The sequence below is a fragment of the Bombyx mori genome, chromosome 5, assembly GCF_030269925.1.
Source record: "Bombyx mori chromosome 5, ASM3026992v2".
NCBI lineage: Eukaryota > Metazoa > Arthropoda > Insecta > Lepidoptera > Bombycidae > Bombyx > Bombyx mori.
This window is the reverse complement of record NC_085111.1, coordinates 18,626,129-18,651,889: the sequence shown is the minus strand read 5'-3', so window position 1 is coordinate 18,651,889 and position 25,761 is coordinate 18,626,129. Positions and strand designations below refer to the sequence as shown.

Below are 25,761 nucleotides of genomic sequence, written 5' to 3'. Positions count from 1 at the left end.
CGTTTGAAATTTGTTTCACTGCGGTGTCAATTAAACTACTTTTGATCAAGACCACGGTAAAAACTAATATTAAAATTTTAATGGTATTGTTTTATGCTAATACTTTTAAAAGGAACATAAATTACTTAATTTATTTCAAACTAAATTTGGTGGTTAAAAAGTATAAAGAATCAGCAGTTTGCTCACTAGGAATCGACCACAGAGAATACGTTTTTTCGTAATTATCCAATCGAAATCTCATAGTACGTACCTACCTACCTATAATCTATAAAAATTAAATATACATATAGCCTGTTGTCAGCTGTTGTCGTTGTCTCCAACGGCAAACATATGTCAAAATGAATTTATTTTTAATATTTGACGCTCATTGACTCCTGGACCTTGTAGGTAGACATTTTTGTGTAAAAATCATAGAAAGAACATCAATAAAACGACAGGGATTTGAACACTGCGACTTCAACAAACTAGTTTAAAGAGTACGACAGGTGAGTTTTCGTTTATCACGTTTATTATTTACGTCTACATTTTTTGTTGAAGTATTGTTGAAGTTTTCAATATTTTTTTGATCTACATGAGAAATAATTAGACAGTATAAACGCACTTGTTAACAAAACGCTAGTAAATACGGCCATTGCCAGCTAACTGACAAAACCGACGCATGCGCAATGTGGGGGTGAGGTGATGGTTTGCTTATTAGATATAAAATAATTAATAATTGGGAATTTAATTGTTTTTTATGATCGAAAAATCACTAACAGTTGTCGAACAAACGATAATTGATTAAAGTTAATTAATCTGAGCGATAAAAATAAAGATATCTAGTAAAGGAGGCCAACTGAAGGATGATTTCACTTGTTTCCTCCTCCTCCTCGAGTCGTGTTCCTCATGTCTGAGGGTCGTGACCACCATCACCCATGAGCTTCAATCTTAGGATCTTTTTCCACTTTCCCCTGTCCACGGCGTCATGCAGCGCGCTGTACACTGTACTGTGTGATTTGTTTTATTTTGTCTATTTAGTGTTTTTTCAGGTTTAAATGTGTAATAACGGTGGTTTATTAACTGTTTAATATCTGTGAAAGTTCACAAATGTGGGAAAATGAAACAAAGCCGCTGGACATAACTTCTTGAGATCCTCCAAAAAGTCCACTGAAAAAATCTCAGTAAATGACCACCATTTTACTGAGATTATATTTCATCCCATGTCATCTCGTCATTTAATTTCATCCCAGTTGATTCATGTTTCAAATTAATCATATTTGTTGCATTTCACTCCATTTTATAATTTTTCATAAAAATAAGAATAAAAACTAAAATAAGACAGGACTTAAAGACCTTAGTTACCAGGTCATAAAATCCCTTGAAAAATAATCTCTAATCTATTCTCTCTGTACTCTGTGTACATAGCCCTCTCAATCTAAAGATAATCGCTGCTTAAATTCTTCAACTAGTACTTATTTGAACAGCAAACCAATTAATAAATTATACTAAAACTTGCTCATAGAATGGACAGTGAATATAAACTGTCTCACAAAACTAAGAAACGAATTAAAGAAGCGAAAAGAAAAGCCAGACCCGGTATGTGTTGATTACCACATAATGTAAATTATGAATTAGTACATATTTAAAATGGAAACTTAGAATTGTAACTTCAGCACCTACATAATATTTCAAATCCAAGCTTCACCTATTATTTTGTTTTTGTTTATAATCATGGATTCGAGAACAATCTCTAGAAAGTTTGTAACAACGGCCCTGAAATTAATATGCACTGCTTTTTACACATTGAATCGTAATAAGTCATGTAAAATCCTTTCTATGCACTTAAAACATAGGTAATAAAAAAAGGTCCGCTGGAAAAATTCAACATTCTTATTAATGGTACTACAGGATGCAGACAAATTACACTGCCATGTTTGAATAATGTTTCATCAAGGATTGCTATGATGGTTATCTGTTTAATTATGCTTATACATTGATAAAGGCAAAACAATAACAGTTTAAATTTCAATTTCAGAATTAGTCGATAAACATCAGTGGACCATACTAAAATACCACAACAACTTTACTGAGTTCCTCCAGTGCAAGGACAATGTTGACCGAATTAGTGCTATTCAAGTCACACCTGAAGAATTCATTGAGAAATATGAGAAAATATATAAACCTGTAGTCATAACTGATGTGCAAACTAACTGGAAAGCAAATTACAAGTGGACTTTAGACCGACTTGTTAAAAAATATCGGAATCAAAAATTCAAGTGTGGTGAAGACAATGATGGCTATAGTGTTAAGATGAAAATGAAGTATTATGTAGAATATATGAGAACCACCATTGATGATAGTCCACTGTATATTTTTGATAGCAGTTTTGGGGAGCACCCAAGAAGAAAAAAACTCCTAGAGGACTATGACGTTCCTTTATATTTTAGGGATGATTTGTTTAAATATTGTGGTGAAGAGAGGAGACCACCTTATCGCTGGTTTGTCATGGGTCCCCAAAGATCTGGTACTGGGATTCATATTGATCCTTTAGGGACTAGTGCTTGGAATGCTTTAGTTTTTGGACATAAAAGATGGTGCCTGTTCCCAACTCAGACTCCAAGGGAAATGATTAAAGTGACAGGGGCTATGGGGGGAAAACAAAGGGACGAAGCTATAACATGGTTTAAATTAATTTATCCAAAGACTCAGTTGGACACTTGGCCGAAAGAGTATCAACCGGTTAGTGTTACTACACAGTTATAATCAGACTATAATTTTCACAAAACAAATTAAATTATGTATGTAATGTATGGTAGTAGGAGGTTTGAAGGGTGGGGCAGCCTTTATAACTATACTTGAGACCTTAGAACTTATGTCTCAAGGTTGGTGGTGCATTTGCGTTGTGGATGTCTATGGGTTCCAGTAACCACTTAACACCAGGTGGGCTGTGAGCTCGTCCACCCATCTAAGCAATAAAAAAAAAGAGTAGTTGTGGGTTTTTAACACTTTATCAATTGCCAGCCATCAACTTTTGATTGCCATTGTTCATAGATTTTTTGCCTATAAATTGGCTCTCGACTACTTTCTTTAGATATTAACTGTATTTTGTTATTTTAGTAGCTGTATGCCAACCTCTCCTCACATAGTGTTCAAAATTAATAAAAAAGTAAACCTCTGTATTCAGTGTAACCATCTACTATTTAAACCTTTAATATGAGCAAGTGGTCTTAGTTCTGTAAACTATACTTGGGTTGGATGCTTTATTTCTTGAAGTTATGAATATATTTTTCGGATAAAGGCTATCTAAAGGAAGTCAGCTAGCCAACTAGGATCAATATTGGTCAATATTACTTTTTACTCAATAGTGAGTAATATGAATGTAGCACTGACAACCTACATTAGTAGATGACTTTCAAGTATTAAACTTATAGTCCCCATTGGTGTGATTCTCAAGCACCCTCTTGCTGCCATCCCTGCTAGCCTCTAGAAACGCCATAGTATTTCCTGGGTATATCCCACATACAATACACAGAGTACATTGTGGATTTTGTCCATTAGACTATCTGGCTATAGCAAATAATATCTAACTATCATTGTGCTACAGAGGGGTTTTAAGGGAGCCTTGTTGATTTTTTTATCTAGATGGCTGCTTACACATTAGGGATGAGAAAATCCCTAAAAATATCTATAACTCCCCATTGGTGCAGTTAATGGCCCACCTCATTTAATCGCTAGTGGCAACTTAAAGAGCAAGGGTATTCAGTGGGCATCATCCTCCAGTTCAGAGTCCATGCTAGGAAAAAATCTTTCTCATTGTCTGTCTTTTGAAACCATCTGGCTTTAGTAATAAGACCAGTTTATGATTAGGTTGTGCACTCAGGATAATTTTCATTTTGCTTATCTTACTAAAAGCTCTGTCTGAAACTTCCGGGCTGGAAAGTCTGTCAATTTAATTTAAAATGCTCCATGTCAAGTTATTTAATTTAAAATGCTCCATGTCAAGTTAACTTAAAATTAGAAAAATGTCAAATCCGATGCTTACTGTGAGAGCTTAACAATTGTAATAAATCATTTTCTTTCATTATTTAATTAAGCCTTTTTAAGAACACTTATCCATGCAAAACGATGCAATACAGATATTGAGTTTATTGGTCAATTAGAATAGCTTGTGAATGATATGAAATGTTGCTTAAAACATTTTCTTTTATATAATTTGAATGGCTTATTTTTCATTTTATATTCAGGTGGAGATACTTCAAAGACCTGGGGATACGGTGTTTGTGCCTGGAGGCTGGTGGCATGTGGTCTTGAACTTAGATGACACAGTAGCCATCACCCAAAACTTCTGCAGTCGCACCAACTTCCCGGTAGTGTGGCATAAGTCCGTCCGAGGTCGACCAAAGCTCTCCAAAAAATGGCTCAAGGTCTTGGAAGCCAAAGAACCTGATTTATATAAGATAGCAAGCAGTGTTGACGTCAACCAGAGTACTGGAGTGGCTTCAGACAGTTCATCTAACAGCAGTTCTTCAAGCAGTGATAGTGACACTAGCTCTTCAGATAGTTCAGAAGAAGATAGCGGCCAGGAAAGCATCACTGCCCACAAGAAAAAGCGGAGAAAGAAGCTTTGAGTATACGAAAACAATTACTAACTTCATCAGAACCAGACCTAATCATTTAATTAGTTAATCACAGAAGTGTTGATCTTTGCAAAATTATATGTATACTAATTATTTCATTAGCTTTTAATTATTTTTTTATTGCTTGTATGTGTGTACGAGCTCACAGGCCACCTGGTGTTAAGTGGTTACTGGAGCCCATAGACATCTACAACGTAAATGCGCCACACATCTACAACGTAAATGCGCCACACATCTTGAGATATCAGTTCTGAAGTCTCAGTATAGTTACAATGACTGCCCCACCATTCAAACCGAAACGCATTACTGCTTCACGGCAGAAATTGGCAGGGCGGTGGTACCTACCCGTGCGGACACATAGGTCCTACCACCAGTAATTACGCAAATTATAATTTTGTGGGTTTGATTTTTATTACACGATGTTATTCCTTCACCGTGGAAGTCAATCGTGAACATTTGTTAATTACGTATTTCATTAGAAAAATTGGTACCCGCCTGCGGGATTCGAACACCGTTGCATCGCTACACACGAATGCACCGGACGTCTTATCCTTTAGGCCACGACGACTTACAAGACATTTTAAACTGTGGTGATTGTGTGGCTCTTAACTGACTCGTTTGTTGGCAGGATGCCGGGTATACTTTCGGCAACAGTAAGTTGATGCTTAAAACTACATTATTATGGAATATTTTTTAAACCAATTGAAGGTATTACTTCTTCAGAGTACTATTAATATTCCGACGTATTTCTATGAAATTCTATTTCTACTGCAGTGGCTGGAAAAAAGAACATTCATTAATCTAGTGATACTTGATAAACAGTAGACGATGCTAATTTAAAAATACCTTGGTTTTAAAAGTAGAAGACCATAATCGCAAGCAATGCACAGTAACAAACAAATGTAAAAGGTGCAATTGACACAAAAGCAACATCTGAATGTGAACATATACAGGAGACATTGAATTTACATGTACTCTGCAGAAGTCTATTGGGTTCTGGACAAAATACTTATAGGCACTCGAGTATACCGCCCCCCTGATATTAAGTAGTCACTCTCACTCATGGACATCAGGAATGCCGAGGACACGGCTCGGCCGCTGCGTGCTGTACTCCATCACGTCTACAAAACGATATTGTATGCCCCACTCCACTATCCACAGTACTATAACGCAGTAGTTTTTCGCTTCGCCTTAGAACACTTCTAATAGTCAGGGCTGAGCTCTAAACCACCTGGCCCACTCTCTGGCTTGGTGCCTGACACGTGACTGTTTTCGTGAGACCATGATGTATATTTGTCCCTAGTTTCGTTACCGCTGTTGGCTGCCAGACGTCCCTCGGTCGACCGGTTCGGGTGTAACGTTACCAAAGATGCTGCACCGTATTAATTGCAGATTATTAATATGCACTAAATGATTTTTTGGATGAAGTTGTTAGGTACTGGTGGCTCTTTTAGCGCTATAAGTGGGCGATGCTCGTTAATAAAGGCTCGGGTGCCTGTCCGATGAAGGGCAGCTGCGCTGTAGATTGAAGATCTGAAAAGATCCGGTGGGAACCTGCGGGCTGGTGCTAAAGACTAAGTGTCAAACTCTTCGATGAGTGTGACCCTGAACTGATGAGCTTTCGCTTACCATAAGTTCTGTTATGGTGAGGGTAGACCTATCAAAAGAAGCGCTAATTCTTCGTAGACGACAACTTTGATCGTAATATTGAAAACAAAATTTACAATTTGATCATTCATTTTAATTTTATGTTAATTTAAGTTTCATAGTTTCCGATCGTGGCGCATACGACAATACTGACAATTTATAAAATCTAAAATTACTTAAATAAAGTCGATGAATACCTTTTGTAGGTATTCTTTTTTTTTTAAGCCTATGCTGATAGCCTTGAGAGGCTATTTCAGCTTACCCTAGCGTGTGTAGGTGAGCTCACGGGGCTCAAACCCAAGAGTTGCTAACACTGACCCTAGCAAGAGCAGTGCTTCGCAGAATCTACCACCGGATCGAAAACGCGACCCTCTGAGAAGATCCGGCGAGAAACTCAGTGGGCACGTAGGTATTCCTTACTAAGGAATGAACATTTTTATAATTAAATATGATAATGTAAAATACTTGTACATAGAACACGATAGTGCCTCGTTTTTAGTATTTATAATACAAACATTGATCATTTTATAATGTACCTAATATTAATAGGTTTAAATGAATAATCGAAGCTCTATAGTAAATACATTTAAAAATAATAATTAATATGCAAACATGTCACGCACACCGTCAGTCTTCATAGGGGCCTATAAATCTCCGATAACTGTGTGCGATGTGAACCAGACCGTTTAGCAGACAGCTAAGTACTTCCTCAGTTTGTACAAACTTTTGGAGCTCAGACTGCACCACCTGCCGGCTGTGATCGTTGGATCCCTTAGTCGCTGGGATACAGTACAGTGCCGTTGGTGGACTCGATCAGAACGAAGTTCGAAGATCAAGATTAAAGAATCGATCGTATTGCAAACATGAAACAAAAATAATCACACTTTCGCGGCTGAATTAGGCGGGACTATGTTTCTCCACTAACGGCAGCTGGTGCGAACTCGCATGAGACAATACAAATACAATCGATAATTGTCAACTTGTAACTTATTCTTAAAATTCTGCATTTAATCTTAAGGAGATATGCACTGGCTCAAAAGATCAGTGTTATACCCGAGCAATTCGTTTCCTAAATTATAATCGGGAATCATTGTATAATGTTTTCTAAACAGTGAATACTGTTGGAACCATTATTGAACCTAATGTGTACACCACTGCAGCGGGGATTTTTTTTAAATATTCCCAACGTGTTGACAAATAATACATGTTACAATAAAAATAGCACTTATTTCAATAGTGCTTAAAGGGCTGTCATCATTCAATGTTACCCATAAAACCAATGTACCAAGAGTTTGAAGGAAATAGATTCTCAAGGAATAAACCCCAATAAAACAATCTTATTAAAATAATAATGCAATATAATTATTTTTAAATGCTCTTGAATTACAATATAATATAGTGGGCAGGCATTGTTTTATATTGTTGATTTAAATTTGAATTAAATTTGCTCATAACTCATTTGATATCAGAAACACAGCTCCATCTTGAGATCAAAATAGTAAATAATTTCTGACTTAGTCTCCCAGATAGTGCTTCTAGCCTTACAAATATCCATGAGCAAATGTTATCACCACTAGGTGTTCCATTTGCTTTTTGGTCCCCAAAAACAATTAAAAATAGGTCTCCTTGTCTCCCAGCATAGCAATGTATCTGTTGATTAAACCAGTAGACATAAACAGAATAGTGATGTCAAACGGTGTGGCCCAAACAAGCAAAAAGCAACAAGATTGTAATATCTGTTTGTAGTCTGAATTGAGCTTTCAACTTTATTAGAACTAGCTGTTTTGCTAGCTAATACTAGGAGAGCACCATTTGCACTATAACAGTGATGAAATAACAACCATTACTGAATATGTGACATAATTGTGAATTTATGCTATCTAGTATCTATGCTGTGAGGTTCAAGTGTCTTTCTGAAGAATATGTCTTGAGGCTTTGAATGCAACATATTGTTTAAAATGAACTGAGCTTTAAGATATCCAATCGCTGTGTAACTTATAGTATTCTGTTTCATTACTTTACGAAATAGCTTTGGAAGAAGCATATTCTTTATTTGGCACAATTGTAATTTAAACATACAATCTGGGTGCACACTGCTTATTATAGTTTGTACTTTTGTAATGATCTTTTCTAATTTTTTAGAAACTAAAATAGTGACAGGTGGTCCGAATGTCATAAATATCTTGAAAAGTTCCAAAGATATTTCATCTTCCTTGTTCGTCTTGAGTGGTCTGATCAAGATGTAATTCGAATTAGTTTCCACATAAAATAGTAGAAATGGAAACTCATTATTATATAACTGCACATTAAAGATTGAAATTGTCCAAATATTGTCATTTTGTTTTTCGGAGTACAGGGATGTCTCGTCTTGAGTGCACACATTACAGCTCTTTAATAATGTTCTAATGCTGAGTAAAGGGACGGAATACTTTCTTGTTTTCATTTTTATGGCACGAACGTCACCATGGTCAGTTTGAATATGTGCTTGTACAATGACATCAAAACATTGTTCAGCAGATAACACTATTTTTACTCTCCTGCTGCGTTTGTGAAACAAAATTGTTTGGCAATTCTCATTTCGCAATTCGTATTTATCTGACGTTATTTCCTTATTTTTAAGTCGTTCAATAAATAGGTTTAACGACTCGGTAGAGTATAGAGGGGGTTTCCCTTTGATCTCCTTAGCAATTTTCTGTGAGATAAAATACATGTACTGGATTTTCACTTTTTCATAATCAAAATTAACAGAACAATTCGAGTTTGGTCTAAGCGTAAGTTTTTCAGATAATATGGCGTTATTTATTGATATGTTTTGCATGGTTTAAATAAACTTCATAAGTTTTATAAAGAATTAACTTCCTGTGGTGGTAATTATTTTAGTGCTAGAAAATTTTGCTCTCTTTTATTTATTTGATAATAATAGAAGACGACTATGATTTATAAACGTTATTTAGTGTTTGAACCAGCATATATATTAAAGGTAAGTCTCAGTTGTTATTGATTTTAATGTATTTGATTAAATAAAAATACATGTAAAAATCTGTTGTTTTTGGGGATATTGGGGACGTCTTAGGTACAAATAACAACGAAAAAGGGGTCAATTGGGATGAGAATACGTGAAATGGAAACGACCTAAGTATAAATAGGTACAGGTTTGTAGGGTTGTCTATGTAGTTATAACAATATTTTTTAAATTTGTTGGTAAAAATCTGGTTTATCGAAGCGAAATTGGGAATAAGTCTTTAGTTGAAATAGATAAGCAATTTAATATAAGTAAGTCGATTTTGCAGAGACATGTAACAAGATCAATGAAATCTCAAGGTGGACAAAAATGTCTAAGTAATACATAATAAAATATTTAATATTTGTTCAGAGTGGGGGTATTCATCTGATTAATCCATGGAATAACCGACACGCCTAATCTCTTAACCCAGATAGAAATATCAGCACTGTCGATTGCACCTATAATTGAGGTGATGTCTGCCATGTACTTTTGTCAGTTTTTCAATTTTTTTTATTGATGATCACTTTGTTGGTGCAATTAAATAAATAAATTAATTAAAACTATATATAAATATAAAAGTAGTGCCAACCCTAGCAAATTTCTCATTTCGTCCCAATTAACCGCAATTTTCGGGTAAATAGGGATTACACCTATTTTTGCATTTTTTGCTTAAACTGGAATGCTAGTTGCATTATTTTAAATTAGACAACAAAGATGCCCCCAAGACTCAAACATTTTGATCCTGATATAGCATTATATACATCAACAACTACCTTAAAATTGCTCATAAAGTTGGAATTTGTCCCTAATCGCCCCATTTTACGGTACCCTACTTAAATTAATTTAGGGTACGGTACAAGCCAAACAAATTAATAACCATCAACAAACATTAGGTATTTTTCAAGGGATTTTATCACCTGGTAACTAAGACCTTTAGTCATATTTTAATTTATATTCTTATTTTTATGAAAAATGACAGTATGTAGTGAAATGAAATGAGATGATATGGGATGAAATATAATCTCAGTAAAATGGTGGTCATTTACTGAGACTTTTTGTAGGATCTCGAGAAGTTACGTCCAGCGACTTTGTTTTATTTTCCCACATTTGTTGTGCACTTTCGCAGATACTAAATAGTTAATAAACCACCTTTATTACACATTTAAACCTGAAGAAACACTAAATAGACAAAAAACAAATTGCACAACTTCACTCCTCGCATTCCCGCCAAAAAGGCAACAAACATTAAAATTAAGTACCGGTAAAATGGGGCGATTAGGGACAAACTCCAACTTTATGACCAATTTTAAGGTAGTTGTTGATGTATATAATGCTATATCAGGATCAAAATTATTGAGTCTCGGGGGCATCTTTGTTGTCCAATTTAAAACTATGCAACTAGCATTCCAGTTTAAGCAAAAAAAGCAAAAATAGGTGTAATCCCTATTTACCCGGAACATGTGGTTAATTGGGACGAAATGAAAAATTTGCTAGGGCTGGCACTACTTGGTTTTAATTTATTTATTAATTTAGTTGTACCAACAAAGTGATCATCAATAAAAAACATTGAAAAACTGACAAAAGCACATGGCAAATGTCACCTCAATTATAGGTGCAATCGATTTTCTTATGTTTAATTTATATTTACTTGGGAAATGATCCGCGATAGATTTGTCCTGTAAGTTGCGAGACAATTAAAAAAAACATCTATTTCATCACTTAAAATTAGTTCAGCGCAATCGCACAAATCCGAATGAACATTGACGGAGACCATGCTACCGTGGACATTATTGTAGTCCCAAACGATTCTGTATATGGGAGAGTAAGTACCTAAATTCGAACGAGTGGGCTTTCTTATAAACGGTTTATATTTCTTCGTTCTTGGTAAGTACTTAGGGGCTGATATTTTTATCTGGGTTAAGAGATTAGGTGTGTCGGTTAATCCATGGATTAATCAGATGAATACCCCCACTCTGAACAAATATTAAATATTTTATTATGTATTGCTTAGACACTTTTGTCCACCTTGAGATTTCATTGTTCTTGTTACATGTCTGTGCAAAATCGACTTACTTATATTAAATTGCTTAGCTATTTCAACTAAAAACTTATTCCCAATTTCATAGGCTTCTATTGCTGTTTTTAATATTAAGGGATCATATCTCATAAAAGGCTTTGCACTCTTTGATACGTACACGCGAGGCATATCTAAAAATAGAAAACAATATCTAACTGATAATATAAATATTTACCAAACAATAAAATAACACATTGATAATTTTTAATAAAAGTTCTAGACAAAAACATCATGAATAAACCAGATTATTACCAACAAATTAAAAAAATATTGTTATAACTATATAGACAACCCTACAAACTTGTACCTATTTATACTTATGTCGTTTCCATTTCACGTATTTTCATCCCAATTAAACCCTTTTTCGTTGTTATTTGTACCTAATGCGTCCCCAATATCCCCAAAAACAACAGATTTTTACATGTATTTTTATTTTATCAAATACATTAAAACCAATAACAACTGAGACTTACCTTTAATATATATTGTGGGTGACTCACATGTATTTATTTATTTTATAATATTTTATATACTGTCGTCCGATGTTCCTGTACTCCGGCGCAACATACCAAAACTTCCCGATTCCGACCCGGATCCAAAACCAGATCCAGGGCCTCCATACCAGCAGACGACTCGATCGGGGAGGAAAGTACGCTTTCCCGATTATTATCGACCTAAGTAGGTCTCTGGAGGGGAGTGTTGTAGGTGTTTCTACTATATTTATGTATTTTAGTTCATATTATTTATTAATTTACATTGCACACCTACTCAATATTTAATATTATTTACACAAGCATAGTCGGGCATAACCGCTAGTATGCAGCAAAGACCCCGACTATGTATAACTACGTACGTACTGGTCGTCGCCTGCGCCACGACTCGGCCGCCGCTCGCGGCCAGTCGGGTTTGATCACAGAACACTATTACTTCTAGCGATTTGATCAACGCCACGCTAAGACTGTGTCACTCCTCGACTTACGCGTACTCTTTTGCTTCGTTACGATTTATTGCTTTCGTCTATTTTGTATTATTGTGTTTGAACTTACTACCGCTTTATCTGTGCCTTCTGTACTCCGTAATTTCTCCTTCTGAATATTGCTATACTATCTGTGATTGGAAATAAACTGTCCATCCAATTACGGACTCGTTATTGTGCCGCCCGGCACTGGTGACCTTACAACCACCATCAACGACAACTAAATATATGATGGTTCAAACACTAAACAAAGTTTATAAATCACAGTCGTCTTCTATTATTATCAAATAAATAAAAGAGAGCAAAGTTTCTAGCACTAAAATAATTACGACCACTCACGGAAGATTTTACAACGCATATAAAACTAATATTGAGCGTCGAAAGATTTTCCCGGTTTTTTCCCGATTCGCCTCTCAATCCCTAATCGCCCCATTTTACGGTACCTATCGTAGGTATTTAACCAGTCCATAGATAAGAATTAAAATTTTCTAAGGTTATAAAGTTGTCAAACGACAACTTTTTAACCTCTCTATTACACCGGTCACTCACATGCGCACGAATACGCAGCAAACCCGCAAGTGTGGGACGACATTTGCAAATGATTATGCAAAGATTTCGCTGCATTCGTGGTTTTCCAAGTTGTGTCGGTTTTTTAACAGACATCAAAGCGCGCGAACCTCGAACCTTCGCGTAATCTCCCACACATTCGCTTGCCCAGTTGCGCCGACGATTGCGAAGGTAACGGACGTATCGCCATTTTCATAGTTCGTGACGTCTACTGTGTAGCGTATCTTCATCAAAAGAAATCCCATAAAAACAGCATGGCTATTAATGATGTCTGGGAAAGAATTCAAAACTCTTTTTCTCTTCAATGTTCTATTGACGAATTAAAAAGGAGGAGACATTCATGAGACATTTATAAACAAGTGTAGGAGAAAGCGCAAACGGGTTCGCAAATTGAGTACCGAACCCATTTGCACAGCCACTAAGTTTGCGAATGAATGTTTAACGGCCCTTCACATGCGCGCAAACATTCGTACAATGTACGAATATTTGCGCGCATGTCAGTGGCCGGCATTACAATCTATTTTTTTTTTTTGTTGCTGACTAAAGTCCGTAACACACTACCGCAACGCACCTCAAGGTAGGTGCACTGCACCATTTGAATCACTCTCACTTGAAAGTGATTCAAATTTTAAACTTATCAAGAGATCCCGTGATAAAACAAAAACCTTCAGAACATTTATTTAATTACAAACTTCATTCCTTGTGACTTCCTCTTGTGACTTAATTTAACGAATTTACAATAGTTTTTTTACTTGCTACGGGATAAAACTATTTTATTTAAATAGTTCCGAAGAGAGATTTTGTCGGTATCCTTTTTCCCGAAATATCATTTCATTTTCATTCATTTTCAAAAATCATTTTATTAAGAGATAGCGACCCGCCCTCGCTTCACTTCGGAAACATAAAAACACAAATGAAACCAAAAAAAAAAAAAAAAAAGTAGCCTATGTTCATCAGGGACAATATCGGCTTCTGATGGAAAAATAATTTTTCAAATCGGTCCAGTAGTTTCGGAGCCTATTCGAAACAAACAAACAAACAAATCTTTCCTCTTTATAATATTAGTATAGATATAGATATTTATGATTAGTGTCATGATTCATGATCACAGATCAATAGATTCCGGATTTTCGATCGATTTTTCGGATGAGTGCTCCATAATGAATTTAAATATATATATTTTAGATAATATTTTGGGGCATCGACTTTCTTGAGACCCTATAAAATATGTTTTAATTATTATTTTTGTATGTTTTAAGCGGGGTAGCATGATAAAATAAGAAATTTTATATAAACGATTGTTTGTTGTTATTAAATCGATATTAAAGTCAATAAATAATGTACAACCCAAAACAGACGGCTGAACTGACGTGACAATGACATTTGGTGCGCCATGTTTAGCGAATTTTCGGCCTCATTAGACATTTACGTAGATATTCTATATTCTATAGATTTCTATATTCATGTTTCATTTTATGTAGGCACTGAAATACTGTTATATTGTTTTCCTGCGAGTTACAGTGCTGAGTAAGAACGAGATAAATACCTAGTCAGGTCATAAATTCTGTCACATGTTTAATGTAAAATAATTGAAACAAGTTTATTCGTTATGTAACCATTCATATACCAAAATGAACTTAACAAAACATAGATTCTTATGACACTAAAGTTTATTCAATATGACCTCCGTGATTTTGAATACAGGCCTTCAATCTGCGCGGCCAGTCGTCTATCGCAGCACGAACGAGGTCCATGTCAATATCGGCTGCTGCCTTAATCAAGGATGTCTTGAGTGACTCCAAATTGGGATGAGGCTTTGAGCACGCCTTTTCCTCCAAGTGTTGCCATATCTTGTAATCTAACGGATTCAAATCTGGACTGGAGGAGGGCCAGTCTTCGTGCCGGATGAAGTCGATTTCACGCGCCGCCAGCCAGTCTTGTGTGCTCTTCGCTCTATGAGCTGGCGCCGAATCTTGTTGGAATACCCAGTGCCTGTTATTGAACATGGTATGAGAAACAGGTTCCACAAGGTTCGTCAGGACTGTATTTTGATACACAACTGCATTCGTTTTTACACCTTTCTCACAAAAATGTACCTCTGTTAAGCCCCAATAAGAAACTCCCAACCATACCATGAGCGAGGATGGAAAATGACCTCGTTGGACACGCGGAATACGGTTGCTCGCTTCTTCACTACTGTGTGCGTACACCTTATCATTTTGTTTGTTGTAGCTCTCTTCTATAGTAAAAATTTTTTCATCCGAAAAAAGAATTTCCCGATTTTTTTTTTCCCCGCGTACCGCTTCAACAAAGCGCGGCATCTCTTCAGTCTCAGGTCCATTAGACGAGCATTCAAACGATGTCCTGTTTTTCTTCGATATGCCCGAAGCCCTAAGTCTTCATTTAACACCCTTTTCACCGTGGTTCTGCTTAACCCCATCTGAAGGGCCAACAGCTTCTGCTTACGTTTGGGATTTCTTTGAATTCGCGCCTTCACAGCTTTTATCACTGCTGGAGTCCTAACAGACCGAGGGCGACCACTTCTTGACCTGTCATCTACACTAGAGTCTTCATTGTATCGTTTGATGGTACGATAAATGAATCTTTTGGTTATATTCAAAATTTTCAGTATGTTAAAAATTTTAATTGGCGCGTAACCGCAACGATGCAACGCAATAACTGCAACACGGTCTTCTTTTAAGCATCCACTCCATATTTAAAAATGAGTAAAATTCTAAAAGTATACATTTTTATTTTCTTGAACAATTCGAAAATCGAATTCATTAAACTTTTTTGTGGCCAGCATTCTAAAAGAAAAGTTTTTACTGTGTGACAATACTTATGACCTGACTAGGTATATGTTTATGTGTGTGCCTTCAAAATGGGTGCTATTTATATAAGCAATTGTACGAATAGAACAATATGTCGTGTCCTACTATATAAATCTATGGGCCGCACCGATACTAATTAACTCCATGGCCGCACCCTTCTCAAACATAAGTGTATAATCTATGTTCACAAATATTAAGTGTAGATATAATCTGGCTCACTGAATTTGGCCTACATTTTTGGTTTTCGGATTTTTTTAATTTTTTTATTATTTGTTCGTTAATGTTCGAACGTAAAAATAATTTGTTCGTCTTTTATTTATTTATAATTGTAACGTGCGGAACCGAAATATAATAAAAAATCCTCGCACGCTAAGCGGAACCCAAAAGTGTCGACCAACGCCGCGCGACCGACGCGACACCTGCGCGGGATGCGTAAAAATGGAGTCAGTGAGTTTCGAAAAATTTGAATAACGCGCATGCGCCGGTCGCTGCACAAAATTATTTAATTTAAAACTATCATACCTTGTTGTACCTTAAGTTGAAACGATTAAATAAATGATTAACATTAAATAATTAATTAAACAAAATTAAATGATCACCCTTAAGTTGGCCCCGTTTACTGGACATCTTTATTTTTATCGCTTAGATTAATTTATTTTGATCAACTATCGTTTGTTCAACGACTATTGGTGATTGTTCGATCATAAAAGCAATTAAATTCCCAATTAATAATTAATTTATATCTAATAAGCAAACCATCACCTTTTACTGGTGGTAGGACCTCTTGTGAGTCCGCACGGGTAGGTACCACCCCCCCGCCTATCTCTGCCGTGAAGCAGTAATGCGTTTCGGTTTGAAGGGTGGGGCAGCCGTGAGACCTTAGAACTTATATCTCAAGGTGGGTGGCGCATTTACGTTGTAGATGTCTATGGGCTCCAGTAACCACTTAATATCAAGTGGGCTGTGAGCTCGTCTACACATTTAAGCAACAACAAAAAACGCCTACGTTGCGCATTAAAAATAAAAAAAATGCGAAAATGAAAAAAAAGGGGGCCAAATTCAGTAAGCCATATAATCTACCAGGCTATAAACTCCAAAAAAACGTGTATAATCTATGCACTGGGCAGCCATTTGTAATATTTCCCATTCGTTGCCAATTGATTGAGTACAAAAAAAATATTTGGCGAAAATGTTGAAATCCGCATCAGGTGCGTTTGCAAATGTCCTTAAAAGATCATTAGTTCCTGCCGTGAAGGTCAGCGCCGTATCTGTACGGAGATCACACGGAGGTCCAGTGGAAAGTGATGAAGAATTCGATAACAGGTTAGTAGATAGTTCGATACTAGTCATTATGTAATTGCAACTGCAAAATAGAAAAATGGAGTTAGCTCTATTATTTACATGATTATACTAACAGAAAGAAACATCACCGTTAAATAGTTAATAGAATAGAAGTCAACTTGTAAACAAAAAATGTCCATTGCTTAACAAATGTATGCTAAAAGGGCTCCAATGTTCACAAAAGTAAGTAGAAATAAATCCTGCTCCAGTTTTGCCCTTATACAAAACTTGTCATGTTTATGCCTGACCAAACGAGTGTGTCGAATTATTAGAAAACCATCCATATTAGTTTTTTTAAGCATACAGTATCATTTATGATAAATTCGTTACTTGAAAATTACAAACCTTAAATAAAAAAGTATAATTGAAAATGTAACTAATTTTCACACTTCATACAGTTGTTCAATACTGAAGATCACAATCTCTTCATGCTTCACTTGAAAACTCATAAAATTTGAGAATGAATAGTAAAACAATTATCAATTATGTCTATAATTATCTATGATTTAAAAACTGAAAATGCAATATGAACATTGTCTTACAGATATGAAGCATATTTCAACAGAAAAGACATTGATGGTTGGGAAATCCGCAAAGGAATGAATGACCTCTGTGGTATGGATCTCGTTCCCGACCCAAAGATTATCAAAGCTGCCCTTCATGCATGCAGACGAGTCAATGATTATGCCCTTGCAGTCAGGTTTATAGAAGCCTGCAAAGACAAATGTGGAAACAAAGTGAATGAAATCTACCCATACATCATTCAAGAGATCAAGCCTACTCTCACCGAACTGGGTATTGACACACCTGAGGAGCTTGGCTACGATAAGCCAGAACTCGCTTTAGAAAGTGTTTACCACATGTAAAGCTGTTGACTTATGCTGTAGTAAAATTAAAAAATAGTTTTTTGTTGTTAACTTTTATTTTACATTTGTGTTATAAAGAGCAGAGTATTCCAGAGCTACCGCTTTAAACAACTATTCTGATGTAGAAATACACTTACATTGGATTGGTATATTTTGGGTTTTATTGTGACTTCCTGTATCTCTTTATGAAATTATATTATTATCAAATCAAATCAAATCAAAAATTTTTTATTCAACATAAATGAAAGTACATACTTGTTGAACGTCAAAAGAACTACCGCCAATTCACAAGAACTAGCCTCCGTCCTGAGAAGAATTGGCAAGAAACTCAGCGGGCATGTTTTTTTTTTTTTTTAATAAGCAATTATTATTTATTAATTTTTTAATATTACATTTTTTTTAAAATATGAGTTTTTTACAATGAGTATTAAGTATAACGTAACAATTACTACAATATTGAAATGCCCGGAGCGAGCAACTCATTCCCACTTTGTGCAATCTTCTAGATAATCATTGACTTTATAGTAAGCTTTATTGCACAGATGTTCTTTAACAGTTTTCTTAAACCTATGTATATGTAGGTTCTGAACATCTTGTGGGATTTTGTTGTACAGGCGCACAGACAAACACCCGAATGAATTTCGTATCTTATGTAACCTACTCATCGGCACAACAAGCTTGTGTTTGTTCCTAGTATTTCTATTATGTATGTCCGACTGTTTAGGAAACTCCTCAATATGTTTACGAACATACATCAAATTTTCAAAAATGTACTGGGATGGCATAGTGAGAACTTTAATTTCTTTAAATTTCTCCCTCAGGGATTCCCTTGAGTGCATGTTATAAATAGCGCGTATAGCTCTTTTCTGCAGAATAAATATCGTTTCTACATCGGCCGCATTGCCCCATAGCAAAATGCCATAGGACATGACACTGTGGAAGTAACTAAAGTAAACTAAACGAGCCGTGTCCGCGTTTGTTAACATTCTAATTTTTTTTACTGCGTATGCTGCAGAGCTGAGCTTACTCGCCAATTTATGAATATGAGGTCCCCATTGCAGTTTGGAGTCCACTGTTATACCAAGAAATACGGTTGACTCAACAAGCTCCAATGATTCCTCAGAAACAATTATATCACTTTCCACTTGTCTCACATTTAAAGATGGTTTAATACATTTTAAAGTAAATTTAATACATTTAGTTTTCTTACTATTCAATAATAGGTTATTGATACGGAACCAATGAACCACACACGAAATCGCATCATTCACTTCGTCATAGACTTGTAATTGTCGTTTAATTTTAAATAATAAAGATGTATCATCTGCGAATAATACGACCTCGTGTCGGGACTCAATAAAACTAGGTAAATCGTTTATATATATTAGAAATAAAAAAGGACCCAAAATGGAACCCTGAGGTACACCCATTTTCAACAAGGTACCTGAGGATCTATTACCTTTCACATCTACTGTTTGTATCCGTTCTGATAAATAGGAAGTAATAAGTTCCAATGCACCATCCCTAATACCATAGTGATGTAGTTTCCTCACCAATGTTTCATGTTCAACACAGTCAAATGCTTTGGATAAGTCACAGAAAATTCCAAGACAATCATGTGATTCCTCCCAAGATTTAAAAATATTTTTGACTAGATAAGCACCTGCATCAGTTGTAGAGCGACCCCTGGTAAACCCGAATTGTTTATTATGAAGCAGGTTATTTGAATTAAAATGTTCTAAAAGTTGTGTCAAAATTATTTTTTCAAAGATTTTACTCAACGTAGGGAGTACTGAAATAGGTCTATAGTTAGAGGGGTCATCAGTACTACCAGATTTAAAAAGAGGAATCACTTTACTATGTTTCATTAAGTCAGGAAATACACCACACCTAATACAATCATTAAAAATGCTAACAAGATGAGAAGCAATAATGTCTATTACAGACTTCAAAATCTTTACTGATATTCCCCACAAGTCAGCTGTATTTTTTACATTAAGGCTATTAAAACTTTTTATAATATTGCTTGAATTAATTTGCTTAAATTTAAAAATTTTATTACATTTGTTGACATGTCTATGCAATAATATTTCAGCTGCTGTGGGGGATGAATTTAGAGAAGTGGTAGTTGAAACTGGAATGTCAGAGAAAAACTTTTCAAAAGCATTAGCCACATCTTCATGACTAGTTACCAATTTATCATCTATTTTTAATGAGAATTCTTGGTGGCTATTTCTGACTTTTCCACTTTCTCTACCAATGATGTTCCAAGTCATCTTTATCTTGTCAGGGGCATTTTTTATTAAATCACTTAAATGTAAAGATTTTGCCGCTAAACAAACATATATTTAAAAGGCTTTATAATAAAATGAAAGTGCTATCCCAAAGAAAAACTTACCATCTCTATGTTATAGATTACTAAATTACTCAGGTTACAGATAACTATGTAACTTTAAACAGTTATATCATTTTTAAATATAAAAACAAGCCATATTAGCCCCTAAGGCTACCAGCGAATAGGTAGGTAAAGAGGAATAAAAATGAAGTAGCCAATTTGACAATTCAACTTAAATTTTGAATCCAGAACGTAGGCTTGTTTGCTCAATTTTGTTAAGCTTCCAATTTTCCAAGCAAATAGTAAATAAAAATTAAACCCATAAAATTCATAAGATTGCTTATTAGTCAATTAGTCAATAGCCCTGGAAGGCAGACGATCATAATAATCACCTTATAGTATAGTCAGATGCTCATACCCAATGCTAGGGAATTCTGGGCCACTAGTTACTGCATAAGACTTATTAAAAACGCGTTTGAAGAAGGATGTTTTAAAGTGTTAAGGAGACTAGAAGAGTCAATTCCAGAGCAAAGAGGTAAGTAAGTGGCTGTAGTTGAAACTGGGCGTGCGTCGGAAAACCCGGTGTACGTCACCAGACCGAAAGATGCGGTCGAATTTTAAATGATTTGTATAGAGACTGCTCCGCCGTTCAAACAGCAAAGTGTTAGTTTCCGCAATGGAAATAGGCAGGATGACGACATATTCTGTCGCCTATTTCTGCCGTGAAGCAGTAATGCGTTTCGATTTGAAGGGCGGGGCAGCCATTGTAACTATACTGAAAACTTAGAACTTATATCTCAAGGTGGGTGGCGCATGTACGTTGTAGATATCTATGGGCTCCAGTAATTGCTTAACACAAGGTGGGCTGTGAGATCGTTCACCCACCTAAGCAATAAAAAAAAACTGCCTGTGCGAGTCTACAATACGGTTTACTACCAGAAATTTTAAAAGGGAAGCCTGTGCAATCAGGACAGGGCTGACATCTGTAAGATTTAAATCGTATTTGTACGACTTTTTGCAAATAGTACGCGAGTACGATAGAAGCATCGGAATCGTACTAAAAACGTACGATTTTTTTTACATTCAATCCATTGTAACATTATTTTATGCAAACAGTTCTGGCAGCAATTTTGTAACAAATCCTTTGAAGACAAGTATCCAAAACCGTAAAATCTTAAAACTCTTTTGACAGAATATTAAAATAATGAACGTTGGTAATATTGCCCAGAGTTTCGGGGAAGCCCCTTTTATTCTAATTTCCATACATGAAAGACTTCGATCAATAATACTACTAGATTCGCGATTAGCGCTTCAAAAGCGGCCCGAAAAATAAGACCACAAATAAATTTGTGGTCTTATTTCAAATTAGTATGGTCCAATCATAGCCAACACTAAGACGTCAAAACGCTGCAATGCGCGTTCAAAAACTGAGTAAAAAACCACCGTAACACCAAGGTTTTGGAAGGAATATCTTTTTTTGGTAAATTTATATTATTAAGTGTTTTTCATAAAATAATAAACACAATTATATTGTAAATAAAACACAATTTACGAATATTGTAATTGTTTGGCCAATGTTTGCAACAAGGCACCAACTATTGTAACAAACATCACCTATTCTTGGACAGGGAATGCATAGAGTAGTTTTGTTATTTTATAATGTTATTTTTGTTTGTAGATTTCCTAGTAGCCCCTTGTCGCTGTGCACAATGGATATATATTGTCGCGAAAGAAAGAGGAGAAGAAATATAGAACTCTTATGAAAATTCTAGAATTGTTCAATGGTGGTGGCAAATCAATGCAAAAAAGTATTAAAAAAAGTTTATATGTATGTGTAAATATTTTAAGCGTATATGCTGAAAAGGATTTGTTTTCTGGGGGAAACGAACACAGCCATAAAATAAGCCTAAATTAAACTGATTATAGAAAAAATCATTGATATAAGATTACATTATATTTGTAAAAAAGAAACCGCTCATATAAAAATGACTTCTAAAAGACAGCTTTATAACAAACTGAATCTGTTTAAAGGTAATTAAACCTCCCTCCTCCTTCAGTCGATCGCTCATTGCTGAGCATCGTGATGCGCCCGCCTGTGACCTTTTTTTGTAATTTGTAGCCACTTATGTCGGTCTGTGGCACAGTGAAGTGCGTGGCTCAGTCTCATGTCCAGACACTCAGACACTTGGTCACTCCATCTTTTTCGGCTACGACCTCTGGATCGTCTTCCATCCACTTTACCCGTCACTATGAGTCTCTCCAGGTTGTCAGAGGGTTTTCTTGCTATATGACCAAAGTATTGGAGCACTCTATATAGACATTTGGTGGATAGCCTCTGGTCAACTTTTAGCTCGTTGAGGATGGAAGCGTTCGTCCGGAAAGCCGTCCAAGGGATGCGTAACATGCGCCGCCAGCACCACATCTCAAACGCGTCTATGCGTCGCCTGTCAGACTCTTTCAAGATCCAGGTCTCAGCCCCATACAAAAAGATTAAGAAAACGAGCGTCTCAACAATTTGCACTTTCGTTTTCTTGAGTATGTTTCGATCTCTCCATATTTTGTTTAGCTGGCTCATAGCGGATTTGGCCATTCCGATGCGTCGCCTTATTTCGGTTTCCGATCCACCTCTATTGGAAATAATCGAGCCGAGGTACACGAAAGTCTTGACGATGTCGTATTGGCCAAGAATATTATTCTCGTTAAGAGTGACGTATTTATCCACGATCATGATCTTTGTTTTGGGCTGGTTGATCTTTAGTCCCATTTCCTCGCTAACTATAACCAGACGTCGCAGCAGCTCCTCCATTTCCTTTTCTGATGACGCCACTAATGTGGTATCATCAGCGTATCGTAAGTTCGAGATCTTTACGCCCCCAACTGTGGCGCCACCATCCCACTCCTCTAGGGTTTTGCGCATTATGTATTCGCCATAGATGTTAAAAAGTATGGGCGAGACAATGCAACCCTGGCGCACTCCTTTCTCAAATCGGAACTCTCTTGATTGTGCTGGGCCGATCCGTACCGATCCCCGTCCCGACAGGTACAGGGCTCTCATCAGCTGAATCAGATGCATGGGAACGCCCATGTCCTTAAGCACGTACCATAAATGCTTCCAACTAACGCAGTCAAAGGCTTTTTGGTAGTCGACGAAGCATAGAACGGCCGGGATGTTATACTCATAGCACTTTCTATGATAAGCCTTACGTTGAGTATCTGTTCGCGAGTACCCTTTCCCTTAACAAATCCTGCTTGTTCTTGTGGAATTTGCCAGTCTAGGAAGTGTCTAAGCCTTGAGTTAATGACATGCAGCAGTACTTTGCTAGTGTGTGATATCAGGGCAATCGTTCTATAGTTGTCACACCTCCTGGTAGAGCCTTTTTTGTGTAATGGCAGTATCGCAGAGTGAGTCCAATCCTTCGGCCATTCACAGCTTCGCCATATTGAGTTGCATAAGTCTACAAGTTTCGCAACTCCCTTCTCTCCGAGGCCCTTCAAAACTTCGGCGGTAATATTATCGATGCCGACTGCCTTATTTGGTTTCAATTTTCCAATAGCGGCAGTTACTTCTGTGTATAGAATATCCGGCTCCAGCTCCATGTTGTGTATATTGCATCCTTCCAGAGAATCAGAACCATCCATAGCGTGCTCAAGATGATACAAATCAGCGCAATATTCACTCCATCTCTCTGCAACTTTATCGATCTCCGTGATGATTTCCCCATCTCTATTCTCAATTGCCCACGACTGAGCGTTAAACTGTCGTGTTAATAGTCTTACTTTTTTAAAAAGATCCGCTGTTTGATATTTTTGCGCGTGTTGTTGTACTTCTGCACAAATACTCGTGAAGAAGCAGTTTTTGTCCTTCCTACAAAGTCTTTGGATGTCTTTGCACAAACTTCTGTACGTTGCCTTTTCGGCGGGTGTTGTAAGACCATTTGCTTTGAGTTTCCTTCTTTCATCAATGATGGTCCAGGTATCCTCACTGATCCAGCCTCTCTTTTTACCTTGTGGTTTCCGTCGCTGTTTGACACATTCAACAGCTTCGCTGATATGTCTTTTAAAGACCAGCCACTGCTGTTCAGTTGTGCGCTCCGCTACGTCTTCTGTCCCTAGAGTGGACTCTGTTATATGCTGGAAGTATTCTATCTCCCCGCTTGAAAGTCTTAATGGCTTTTTTGGTGGCTGTCTAGGTGATTTAAGACGGACGCGCACCTCCGCCATCAGCAGTTGATGGTCGCTACCGCAGTCTGCACCGGGTAGGGTCTTGGTGTTAATTATGCTCGATCTCCATCTTTGGTCAACAGTTATAAAATCTATTTGATTCCGGTACCGGTCACCTGGCGATTTCCATGTGTATAGTCGGCGTTTGTGATGCTGAAAAAATGTGTTGGTGATTGCGAGGCTGTTTCCGACGCAGAACTCCAGGAATCGTTCACCTCTATCGTTACGCGTTCCGAGTCCATAGTGCCCCACAGTTTTCCGCAGATGATCGTCTCTGCTAGTGTCGCCAATTTTCGCATTCCAGTCACCCTGGACGAAAAGCATTTCACGGCGTGGTAAAGCATTAATGCAGTCTTCCAGTGTTCCATAAAAACTGTCGATTTCTTCTTCTGAAGACTGAGCCGTTGGTGCATATACTTGGACAATATTTATAGGTAGCGGATTTCCTCTAAGTTTAATAGTCATAATACGATCACTGATAGCGTTGTATCCAAGGACCGCATATTTAAACGTCTGTGAAACTATGATGGCCACCCCGTTCTGGCTTTTACTTTCGTGACCTGAGAAGTAGAATGTATTTCCTTCCGCCATTGTGAAGTATCCTGAGCCCTTGACATGTGTTTCTGACAGTCCAAGTATAGTCAACCGACGAGTGATCATCTCCTTTTCGACGATTTCCAGTTTTCCCTCCTGTACTAGACCTCTTACATTCCATGCTCCAATTCGGTGTGGATGTCGGGTCGGAAGCTTTCTCTTATGGTCATCAGTAGCATTTGCAGTCGTCCGGGCCTGATGCCGAGCCCGTACGGTGCCTTCGGTAGCCAATTTCACACGCGATGACCCGGGTATCACCGAGCGCCGATTGTCAGTCGGATCATCCGACCTCGCATATTCATTTACTGTACTCATCATTTAAGGTCGGGACATTCTCTAGGGAGATAGTCGTAGTGGTTTCCCCTTGCCTTCTACGCCAGGTTTTTTTGAAGATTTTTAGTTCTTCTAGGCTACAGGGGCCTCTCCAAAGTGAGTTTCCCCAGTTTGGGGGTCGGGTTATCAGAGTCCGCCGCCCGAAACTCGGCGTTGTCAAGCTCGTTTTGCACCACCCGGAGGACACGTGCAGGGTATTGAAGGTATTTCCTGCGGACGCGAGCGACTCCATCCTCCATTATTCACATCCACATAAACCTACATTATTGTTTTAATTACTTCTGTATAAAGAATACGTGGAAAACATGTTTCGTGTTTCCTTTCATATTTTTTTTACTCTATTCAATTTTATT

At 36.9% G+C, this 25,761-nt stretch overlaps 3 protein-coding genes across 3 annotated transcripts; 2 read left to right on the top strand and 1 right to left on the bottom strand.

Moving 5' to 3' along the window:
* Window positions 1-310: 310 nt before the first annotated feature.
* Window positions 311-4,709, top strand: LOC101737714 (bifunctional arginine demethylase and lysyl-hydroxylase PSR). The gene is made up of 3 exons (XM_004923812.5): window positions 311-1,575; window positions 2,015-2,718; window positions 4,224-4,709. The coding sequence occupies exons 1-3, from the start codon at window positions 1,503-1,505 to the stop codon at window positions 4,605-4,607; spliced, it is 1,161 nt and encodes a 386-aa protein (XP_004923869.1). The 5' UTR covers window positions 311-1,502; the 3' UTR covers window positions 4,608-4,709.
* Window positions 4,710-16,858: 12,149 nt separating this feature from the next.
* On the top strand, window positions 16,859-18,074 carry LOC100134927 (cytochrome c oxidase subunit Va). Its single transcript, NM_001113272.1, is given in 2 exon segments — window positions 16,859-17,041; window positions 17,604-18,074. Coding segments are annotated over 2 exon segments (456 nt in total). The 5' UTR covers window positions 16,859-16,907; the 3' UTR covers window positions 17,926-18,074.
* Window positions 18,075-21,225: 3,151 nt separating this feature from the next.
* Window positions 21,226-25,390, bottom strand: LOC119628534 (uncharacterized). Its single transcript, XM_038011053.1, has 3 exons — window positions 23,689-25,390; window positions 22,605-23,473; window positions 21,226-21,243 (listed from the first exon to the last, which is right to left on the bottom strand). The coding sequence occupies exons 1-3, from the start codon at window positions 25,388-25,390 to the stop codon at window positions 21,226-21,228; spliced, it is 2,589 nt and encodes an 862-aa protein (XP_037866981.1).
* Between the last annotated feature and the right edge of the window lie 371 nt (window positions 25,391-25,761).

Coding starts and splice junctions, on each gene's coding strand:
- LOC119628534 (XM_038011053.1), bottom strand. CDS start 25,390: ATGAGTACAGTAAATGAATATGCGAGGTCGGATGATCCGACTGACAAT. Junction 23,474..23,688: donor CAACTCAATATGGCGAAGCT/GTGAATGGCCGA, acceptor ACTCGCGAACAG/ATACTCAACGTAAGGCTTAT.
- LOC101737714 (XM_004923812.5), top strand. CDS start 1,503: ATGGACAGTGAATATAAACTGTCTCACAAAACTAAGAAACGAATTAAA. Junction 1,576..2,014: donor GAAAAGAAAAGCCAGACCCG/GTATGTGTTGAT, acceptor TTTCAATTTCAG/AATTAGTCGATAAACATCAG. Junction 2,719..4,223: donor GGCCGAAAGAGTATCAACCG/GTTAGTGTTACT, acceptor TTTTATATTCAG/GTGGAGATACTTCAAAGACC.